Here is an 11,313-nt window from a genome sequence, read left to right as displayed (position 1 = left end):
TCCATCTTAATCTTTTATTGTAATTCCTTAAAATTTAATTATCAAATATAGAATTTAACTTTAATAATTTAAGTTAGAGCAAATTCTTACTTAAATTTTTTATTATTAAAGTTATCACAGATTTCAGGCCACACAAGACTTACTGTTAAGTAAGTAGACTTAACTTACTTTTAAGTTAAGTAAGTAGACTCCCACTTGCTTTTCTAAAAAAAAAATAATAGCTACTTGTTTTAGAGATGTCAATTTTTACCAATATTGATAATAGTAAAATCAAATTATATTTGTTTAACAATTAGATGCTAATGAAAAATGTAAAATGATGTTTTATTTGCTACGATAACATAAAGGTCTGGTTTTTGTCCTCCTATCCCTAGGTGAGGCATACTAATTTCATATTTAACTTGAAGTGAGAAGAAGATCACTGTTAAAAGATTAATCTACTGAATCATACTTATCTAAAAAACAGTAAAGCAACTTCTTCATTTTACACATAAAAAGACTAAGCCCAGATAATTTAACTTATTTATTAAAAGTCTCAGATATTACTCAGCAGGTAATAGGTGGTAATAATAGGGCCATAATCCAAGTCACCCAAATTTTGTCCAGTTCATTATACCACATTGTTTTGCTGTAAATGTTTCAACCACAGATTTAATAGTAAAAAGTTACACTAAATTAAATGTGATACTTAAAATGCTTACCTTTTAAATGTCTTGATTAACATTTGATTATAGCAACTACATCTTTTCATGTTTTTATTAACTCTCTAAAGAACTACCTTAACAATATGCTATGATGACAAATGAATTAATAGGATTAAAGAGATTGGGATCTAAGGACATTTTAATTTTAATATCTGAAATGACAAAATAACCTGTACAGGCAAACATGACAAATGATACTTTTAGTAGTGACTGAAATATATAGCATTTATCTCAAGTGTTCATGCTATTATTCTAAGAGGTGGTATCTTTGCAGCAAGTTTTATATATAAGTTGCTGTGGTTCCACAATCGCCTGAGGTTTTTACCAAAGTATGCTGAGCAAACAGCTGCTTCCTGAACCTGTGGTAGACAGCGAGTACCAGAAGCATATTCAAAGGATTGTGGTTGAGTTCCCTAGCTGATACTTCCTATATTTAAAATCTATGAGGATATCCACAGTGAGTAAATTTTATATGGTATAGACTAAGTTTAGGCTAAATCATCTTCTGAAAATCAATAAAAAGAATATTACGAACTAGAATTTTTTTACTATCACAGTAGTCTAGGATATTAAAAGATAAAGGAATGGCTCATGCTTTTATTTACTCTCTTATAGCATTAACATATTACATTTCTATGTCTCTTGCATATAAGAAAACATGGAATACAAGTTTTTACCTTAGTGTTTGTAAAAATTTTGCCAAATGTCCGGCAAAGGCGCCAGAAAAATCTGGAGAATTCATGGACACAGGCAGTTGAAGTAACATTAATTTTGCCAACTACTTCTATAAGTTGTGGCAACCTGAATATGAAAGGAAAGAAAAATAGGCAGGGGATACATATAAATTACTGTTTCCTTGCCAATTTCTGAAACAATGCAAAACTAACAACCTCTTCTATTTTGTTCTTTGAAAGCAAAGGAATTGTTTGGAACCCTTTGAAAAGGTCTTAATATAATTAATATATTACATTTTACTGTATAAACACTTTAAAGTCAATTTTAATAGTTTGTTATAAAATACATGGAAACTTAAAGGTAGAGTTCTGGGTATGGAGTTAATGAGACTCAAATCTATGGATTTGACGCTTCACGCAAAAGACTGGCTAACATGGCATCCATTTTAGTCCCCAAAATGAGAAGTCCGGATGAAGTTTAAAATCAATCACCACTATTGGACAAACAAGGCAGCAAATAGATCCTTTTGACATAATATAATGGCACCTTCTTCATAAATAACTACATACCCAGTGGTGTGAATCTCCTGTCCTAAAGAAGTTTACCATAGATGATGCCAAGTTACATTTTAAAAATTTTGTTATATTTTGTCCCTCAGTGCCAAGGCTAAATATAGTGAGCTATCTTCCATTCAACTGATTTAGGTATACACCAAATGAATGTGGAGGTGGTAACTTACAATTGATTGACAACCCATAGTAAACTCTCCCAGCCTGTTGTACCCTCGTGTTCCAGCTGGTAATCATAAAGTTGTAGTAGCACTGCCAATTGCTCACGACTTCCAATAATAGTAGACACATCTTGAAGAGGTGACATAGGCCGAGGAAACCTAGTTACTATAAATAACAGAAGCAAAATAAATCATATGGAAAATGGCAGTTTGGAAACTTAGCTTTTCTGTCAAAAGGAAAATAAGATCCTCCCCCCTTATATTTAATTAACTTATTATAAACATTAAATATAAAGCCAACATATCAATCAAGTCATTTTTTAGGAATAAAAGAAATAAATTCTTCTCACATGCGAAAAAGCCAACAAATCTCAAAAGTGAAGCAGATTTTTTGAGACTATGTAGGTGGAATACTATAATGAAATAGTTTGCTAACGAATAGTAAAATTTCATTTAGGTTAAATTAAAACTGGCCCAAAGATAAGACTGTTATATAAAAAATAGATTTGAATTTGGTTGGAAAAAAATAGAAATACCTGTAATTCTACTGGGCTGTTTATGGCAATGAAATAATAAATATGATAAAATGTTTCCTTCAGAGAGTAAGGAACTAATAATAGCAGGAAAAAAAAAAAGAGATATATATAAAATACATTAGAGCTTGAGCTGAACAGGTTTCTTTAGTATTTAATTCTCAATATCAAATGCTTTGTTTAAAAAAAATTTCACAGTTTGATAAACATCAAGTTATTATAAAATATTAAAGCCAGTGATCAATAAGGTAAGGCAAAGTGTACTACAGATATTATAACCAGAGTCCCATGCTATATACTTTAAAAGTTTTTTGGGGGAAACTAAAAAACTTACTTTTAAAATTCTATAAATATTAGGTTATTAAGTATGGAATGTCTGATTTCCTTAAGTACTAACTAAGTTTGACAGTTGATATCTCTGACATTTCACTTTGACATTTCTAGTTTTTTTCTTTTTATTGTGAAGGTATATACATCTTCATTCTTTCAAATGCACATTTTGGCTTGTGATTATCTTTCAAATCTTTTTTTTAGAGCAATTTTCATGAAAACCATGGATAAGTCCAAAATTTCTGTTATTTCTGAATGTGTGTTCTGTTATGGAACCAATGCAGTGCAGATAGCTCAAAATATCAACGAAGTTTTTGGTTTGATGTTACTATTCTAACAACATTGGGCCATTTGAAACCAATTGGCAAAGTAAAGAAGCTGGATAGATGGGTTCCGCATGAATTAAACGAGCATCAGAAGAAAAATCGTCTCTAAGCTTGTTTTTCTCTTTGCTGTCACAACATAAAGGCAAACCATTTCTACACTGTATTGTTATATGTGATGAAAAATGGATTCTTTTAGATAATCGCAAGCGTTCGGCACAATGGTTGGATAAAGTGCCAGAACACAGTCCAAAACTGAATATGCATCAAAAAAAGCTAATGGTGTCTGTTTGGTGGTCCAGCACTGGTATTAACCACTACAGCTTCAGGAAACCTGGTCAATCCATTACAGTGGATGTCTACTGCAACCACTTGGATGAAATGATGAGGATGCTTGCAATTAAGCAGCCAAGAGTATTCAATAGAGACAGGCCAATTCTCTTTCAAGACAACATATCACAAAAAACAATGCTGCTCAAACTACAGAAGCTGGACTTGGAAACTCTTTGTTCATCCACCGTATTCACCAGACCTTGTGAACTGACTACCACTTCTTCCCGGCTTGGGATCACTTCTTGCAAGGAAAAATATACGACTCTCGACAAGCTGTGGAACATAGTTTTGCGATTTCATAGCCACTCCTTCTCCAGGCTTCTTCACTGCTGGCATAAGCCAGCTACCGTTAAGATGGCAAAACTGTGTTGATAGTTTAGGCATATACTTTGATTAATTGTGCTGCTTCTTGTTCAGATATAATAAACTAAACCTTTGATTCAAAGTAGGACATTTCATATTTAATGACCTAATAAAACATGCATACACACACACACATACACAGATTTGGATGGTGAGGCATATTTGTACTTCATATATCTGTATCATGTCAAAGCATATCTGACATAATTTCAAATAGGATTCTACTGCATTTATCACAATATGTTAAACTATGACAGAATTAATGTTATTCCTTCAAAAATACTGATAAACTATCGGAAAATAACAGAATAATTAAGAGCTAGGTCCAACAGAAGCAAAATGATGTTGGGAAATAAGCAATTAGATGGATTACTCAGTGATTATGGATAAACAATCAGAATGGTTTAGGAGGCTCAAAATATTCTATTTAACTGTGATTTTTTAAAAAATTGGGTGTCTAACTTATAACAACACACAGAAGTTCCCAAAATGCCATTTTAATAGGCTGGTAAAACATCAGCATTTTATTGTCAACAAAATAACCATAATTATCCAGCAAAATAACAGCTGTTATGAATCTTTAACGTATTCCCCCTTCCACCAGAATATAAGCTCTATAAGCAGGAATTTGTGTCTATTTTATTCATGAGTGTATCCCAAGTGTCTAAAACAGTGCCTGACAGAAATATTACTTAATGTTGTAGAATAAATTGGCTTGGTTACCATCTTTATGAGAAAACAGATAAATCTTCATTCATAATAAATTATATCCCAAATTATATGTATCTGTAGACAGACATATAGACATAGATATATGGTTATACCCTAAATGAGGGTATAATAAATCCTCATTTATAATAAATATACTATAACCTAAGTGAGGTTATAGTAACATTAATATTTATAACTACTGTTAAAAGTCAGGAAGTCAAGTTGAGTCAACAAGAACTGAAAATAAAAGATAATCACAAGAAGTCACATAAATATTAGAAGGAATATATTTAGGATGATGGTTAATATACTTAGGATGGAATATATTTAGGATGGTTCTTTTTTTTTTTTTTTTTTTTTGAGACAGAGTCTAGCTGTTGCCCAGGCTAGAGTGCATTGGCATAACATAGCTCACTGCAACTTTGAACTCCTGGCTCTGCCTTCTGAGTAGGTGGGGCTACAGGCATGTGCCACCACGCCTTGCTAAGTTTTTTTTATTTTGTGTAGCGATGAGGTCTCCCTACGTTGCTGGTCTCAAACTCCTGGCCTTGAGTGATCCTTCCCACCACAGCCTCCCAAAGTGCTGGGATTACAGATGTGAGCCACTGTGCTGGACAAAGAAAGTGTTTTGAAACTGCTCTGTCTAATCAGCATATGCTTGGCAACAGATGACATTCAAGAATTATTTGTCAAATAAATGAGGGAATAATAATAAGTATTATGGATAGAACTGCCCCCCGCCTCCAATTTTTATGTTCAAGTCCTAACCCCTAGTATCTCAGAAGGTGATCTTATTTGGAAACAGGGTTGCTGAAGATGTAGTTAGATAAGATAAGGTCACGCTGGAGTAGTCCCTTATCCAATTATGACTGACGTCCTTATAAAAAGGGGAAATTTGGACAGAGAAACAAGCACACAGAGAACATACCATGTGAAGATAAAGGCAAAGATTGGGGTGATGCATCTACAAGCAAAGAAACACCAAAGACTGCGAGCAAACTGCCAGAGGCTAGAGGAGAGGCATGGAACCTACATTGCCAACACCTTCATGTCAGACTTTTGGCCTCCAGAACTGTGAGAGATAATAAATTTCTGTTGTTTAAGCCACTAAGTTTGTGGTACTTTGTTAAGGCAGCCGTAGTAAACTAATACAGCAAATACAAAGAGAGGGAATTAGGAAGATAGGAAAATTTCTAGGCCAACAGTCCCTCACCTTTTCAGGGACCATTTTCATGGAAGACAATTTTTTCACAGACTGGGAGTTGGGGGGGTGGATGGTTTTGGGATATTCAAGCACATTACATTTACTGCACACTTTATTTCTCTTATTATTACATTGAAACATATAATGAAATAATTATACAGCTCACCATAGGTTGTGGAACCCTGCTGTAGGCAGATGAAGTGCCTTAATGAGTACAGGAGTAGAGCCTGAAGTGGCGAGCTGTGAGTGCTTTACGAAGTCGTATCTTAAAAGTTTGAATTTTCATTCTACTTAATAATACCATTTTAAAATACTAAATTAACTCCACACTATGCGTTCTCAATTTTCCAAATAAAACAGACAAGAAAATGGTATATGCCATTTTTATCATATAGGTCACATATCCTTGGACACACTGCAACAATTCCAAAGATTGTAGGTAGCCCATAGATTACTTTGTATGAATAATGGGATTCTAAAGCATTGATGTTCTCAATATTATAATTCATTGTCCATCAGAAGCCAGTAAGAGACATAGTAATTTCACAAATCTAAAAAGGCTGCAAAGGTATCTCATACATAGCAATAGCTTGTCTACTGCCATTTATTCTGGGGCTTAGGTGCAATGGGGTTATCAATTGCATTCCAATTCCAAAGGTCACTTACTAGCTACCTTGACCGTGAGATAAGAAAAATACTGGCATCTGCTGTCAATTTCATGTACTTCTGAAAGTAAGTCACATTCCTTCTTTGGAAAAAAAAGAAAATTCTGCACCATCTGCTTATAATATTCCTTTCTAGCAAGGACATAGTAGGAAAAAGTAATTACATTTATTTTCCTCTATTGAAAATAAGATGAAACAGTTGGAGAAGAAGAAAATATAAAGGAAACAGAAATGGCAAGCTTCACAAATTGGCACTAATAAATATTAAATGAATCTTTTTGTTGACTCAGATCTATTCATGGAAGGAAACACTTATTCCAGCTTCCCAAAAAGCTATAAAAAGACTACAGATAAAGCCATATTGTTTACCTTAGATATCACACAATCTATGACCATGAGATTCCACACATATAACACATTTTAGTAATTATGCTGTTATATAAAGTGATGTTTAGAATTTTAACCAAAAAAAATTCTTTGGGAAGCTAAGCTGATAATATTCTACATCTTTCTTCCAGAATTTAAGTCAAGTACCTTCTATCTGTGGCACTTCACCATGAAGCTTGGCTTTGCTGGAGAAAGGTGCATTCTGTAGCACTAATGCAAAGAGAGATGGGATCAATGACTGTAAGGCAGAAAGATACATGTGGAGCTTGTGTTCATCCAGCCCATGTTCTCCTTCCTGAAACATAAGGAGGTGGAAGCTAATTTTAGTCTTTTGAAATTACATCGCTAATTGGATTTATATATGACTTTCTTCCTTTCTGTGGCAAATCAAACATTTAAGGACCTATATGTTGGACTCAAAACATAACACTTAATGGAAATGTGAAAATGTAAAGAAGCACTAAGGCACTATAGAAGTGGTACAATCTTTTACGTGGAAGACTTTTGGGTAAACATCAGTCATTTCCATTTGTGGAAAACATCTTTTACAGACTCTTTTTCTTTAGAGAAGGTCTAGCTTTTACAGAGACGTCTTATCTTTTGACATTTTTAAAGCCATGGTAAAGAAATTAAAGTGAGCCACAGGAATCATTTTCTTTCTTTTTCTTTTTAAAAACTGATACATAATAATTGCACATATTTATGGCATACATGTGATATTCTGATACATGCATACAATGTGTAATGACCAGACCAGGGTAATCAGGATATCTATCACCTCATTTATCATCCTCTGAGTTGGAAACATTCCAAATAGTCTGTTCTAGCTATCTTTGAAATATACAATAAATTATTGTTAACTATAGTCACCCTATTGTACTATCAAACACTGGAACTTATTCCTTCTATCTAACTATATGTTTATACTCATTAACCAACCTCTCTTCATCATTCCCTCTCCTCTACCCTCCCCAAACTCTGGTAATCACAATCCTACTCTTTATCTCCTTGAGGTCAACTTTTTTAGCTCCCAAGTGTGAGTACCATACATGTGATATTTGTCTTTCTGTGCCTGGTTTATTTCACTTAACATAATGTCCTCTGGGCTCATCCACGTTGCTGCCAATGACAGGATTTCACTCTTTTCTATAGCTGAATCATATTCCATTGTGTATATGTACCACATTTTCTTTATCCATTCCTATGTTGATGGACACTTAGGTTGATTCCATAGCTTTGCTATTGAAAATAGTGCTGCAATAAACATGGGAGTGCAGATATCTCTTTGACATACTGATTTCCTTCCTTTTGGATGTATACCCAACAGTGAGATTGCTGGATCATATGGTATTTCTAATTTTAGTTCTTTGAGGAACCTCCATACTGTTTTCCATAATGGCTATACTAATTTACATTCCCACCAACAAAGGTTCCCCTTTCTCAGTATCTGCTATATTTTAGTCTTTTTGATAACAGGCATTCTAACTGGGGAGAGATGACATCTCGTGGTTTTAATTTTCATTTCCCTGATGATTAGTAGAGTATTTCTTCATATACCTTTTGGTCATCTGTATGTCTTCTTTTGAGAAATGTCTAAAATGTCAATTCGGATCATTTGCCCATTTTAAAACTGGATTTGGGTTTTTCTTTGCTGTTGAGTTTCTTATATATTTTGATTATTAATCCCTAGACAGATGGATAGTTTGCAAATACTTTCTGCCTATCTGTAGGATATCTCTTCACTCTTTTTCTTAGTTCCTTTGCTGTGTGGAAGCATTTCAGCTCCCTATAATCCCATTTGACTATTTTTGCTTTTGTTGCCTGTACTTTTTTTTTTTTTGAGACAGTCTTGCTCTGCTGCCTGGGCTAGAGAGCCGTGGCATCAGCCTAGCTCACAGCAACCTCAAACTCCTGGGCTCAAGCAATCCTCCTGCCTCAGCCTCCCGAGTAGCTGGGACTATAGGCATGCGCCACCATGCCCGGCTAATTTTTTCTATTTTTAGTAGAGACGGGGTCTTACTCTTGCTCAGGCTGGTCTCGAACTCCTGACCTTGACCGATCCACCCGCCTCGGCCTCCCAGAGTGCTAGGATTACAGGTGTGAGCCACCGCGCCTGGCCCTGTTGCCTGTACTTTTGAGGTCTTATCCAAAAAATATTTGCCCAGACCAATGTCCTGAAGCATTTCCCCAACATTTTTTTAGTAGTTTCATAGTTTCAGGCCTTACATTTATGTCTTTAATCTATTTTCAGTTGATTCTTATATATGGTGAGAGATAGGGATCTAGTTTCATTCTTCTGCATATGAATATCCAATTTACTCAGTATTATTTATTGAAGAGATTGTTCGTTCCTCAATGTATGTTCTTGGTGTCTTTGACAAAAATAAGTTGGCTGTAAATACATGGATTTATTTCTTGGTTCTTTATTCTCTTTCATTGGTCTGTATGTCTGTTTTTATGCCAGTACCAAGATGTTTTGGTTACTATAGCGCTGAAGTATATTTTGAAGTCAGGTAGTGTGATGCCTCCAGCTTTGTTCTTTTTGCTCAGGATTGCTTTGGCTATTCTGGGTCTTTTGTGGTTCCATACAAATTTTAGGACTTTTTCTATTTCTCTGAAGAATGTCATTGGTATTCTGATAGGGATTGCATTGAATCTGTAGATCACTCTGGGTAGTAAGGACATTAAAAATGTTAATTTCTCCAATCCATGAACATGGATATCTTTTCATTTTTTTGTGGCTTCTTCAATTTCTTTTATCAGTGTTTTATAGTTTTCACTGTAGAGATCTTTCACCTCTTTGGTTAAATTATTCCTAGATAATTTATTTTATTTGGTAGCTATTATAAATGGGATTGCTTTCTTGATTTTTTCTTCAGATTGTTCACTGTTGGCATATAGAAATATTCAACTGCTAATCTAGCAGCAGCTCTTGCTACTTTGCCTCTCTTACTTCCTAACCTCTTTTATAGATTTGGCACATAATAGGCATTAAAGAAAAGATAGTTTCTCTTTGAGCCTCTAAGAGAAACTTTTTGTACAAAAATCAGATCAAAAAGTTTCTATCATTTCTTCAATTGTTTCACTTGGGAAGAATAAAAATGTTCATTTTAAAAAGTGAGGAAATAAACTATTGCAGTGGAATAAATAGTTAAAGCAATTTTGACATTGTGTAAATAAGAAAGCTTTAGAGACTCATATTATAGCCATCTCTGTATTCTGGAACTGGAGCTGATATTTTACATAAAATATTTAAGTCCTTAGAAGGGTTAAGGAAGAGCTAGTTTCTGAATAATGTAGGAGTTATTTCCACAAAGGTGTTGTTTCAGCTAACAAATAGAGCTCATGCCCTTTCTCCTTCAGCTTCAGCTTCATCAAAGCTTCCTTGAATCTCTCTTAGCTCTAGTTCAATAGAATCTTCAACTGGCAATGTATTAGAATATTCGGCTAAGTGGTACTTTCTACCTCTGCTGCCCAATATTCCTCTAAAATCGTTTAGAAAAGACCTTTAAAATTTCTATAAACTATATAAACAAAGGAAGGACTTACCCTGAGAAGTTTTTCAATCTTGTTCAGCAGTGTAGGTATAAGATGAGACTGTAAATTTCCGAGTTCTGTAGTCCAGGCAGCATAAGCTGGTAAAAATACTTGGTGTGTAGCACTAACTACTCTTTCTGAGGGATCACCCAAGGCTGATAGCAACAATTCAAAACCCTGTCAATGAGAAAGAGGCAAATATAGATTTTTAAAAGAATAAACTTTTAACTTAATAAGTAATACATATACTTTTCAATAAATTTAGAAAATATTTTAGGCAAGAAAAAAAAGCCATCCATAATCCTAGCCTTCCTATTTTCTTTAAAGAAAATGCCTTGCACCTATTGATGAGCAAAGCAAAGCAAAGGGGTGCTAAACATGGCACACTTGTTGCCGATTTCTTGCTACACAGCTGTGGCAGATATTGTAAACGAATCATAGCATTCTTTCCTCTGAGTTCCAAAACTGAAATCAGGCAGCCATCTCCAAGTGACTAAAGTTGACATATCTGCCACCCCTACTATACACTGTGAAGTATCAGAGATTTGGAATACTATATTACTTGGAATTTTATAATGGGGTAAAAGGGTTCATTCTGAAAAAATACCTGTTGATACTTGTCTGGATCATCAATGTATCCCATAATGATACCAAGGCTTTTGATCACAGCTTCTCTTACCAAATCTGCCTTATCTTCCATTAACATTTGTTGCAACATTGAAAGAACCAAGGAGCTACGGATTTCTTTCTGAAAATAAACATGTTTTTATAATTTATTTATACTAGAGCACAAAAGTATAGGAAATACTAACACCATA

At 34.3% G+C, this 11,313-nt stretch overlaps 1 protein-coding gene across 3 annotated transcripts in view; it reads right to left on the bottom strand.

The window, feature by feature from the left end:
* The window catches only part of KIAA1468 (KIAA1468 ortholog), a 138,532-nt gene that overhangs the window by 39,830 nt on the left and 87,389 nt on the right, over window positions 1–11,313 (bottom strand). For all 3 annotated transcript variants that reach the window (XM_012645285.1, XM_012645287.1, XM_012645286.1), the window contains exons 14-18: window positions 11,103–11,243; window positions 10,508–10,672; window positions 7,106–7,253; window positions 2,119–2,275; window positions 1,382–1,505 (exon numbers count right to left, since the gene is read on the bottom strand). In XM_012645285.1, the coding sequence (XP_012500739.1) occupies window positions 1,382–1,505; window positions 2,119–2,275; window positions 7,106–7,253; window positions 10,508–10,672; window positions 11,103–11,243 (735 nt within the window). The remainder of the gene's footprint in view (window positions 1–1,381; window positions 1,506–2,118; window positions 2,276–7,105; window positions 7,254–10,507; window positions 10,673–11,102; window positions 11,244–11,313) is intronic.

This window comes from Propithecus coquereli, unplaced genomic scaffold, assembly GCF_000956105.1.
Source record: "Propithecus coquereli isolate 6110/MARCELLA unplaced genomic scaffold, Pcoq_1.0 Scaffold229, whole genome shotgun sequence".
Classification (NCBI taxonomy): Eukaryota; Metazoa; Chordata; class Mammalia; order Primates; family Indriidae; genus Propithecus; species Propithecus coquereli.
Note: the sequence above shows the minus strand (reverse complement) of the source record. Positions and strands in the feature narration are given on the sequence as shown.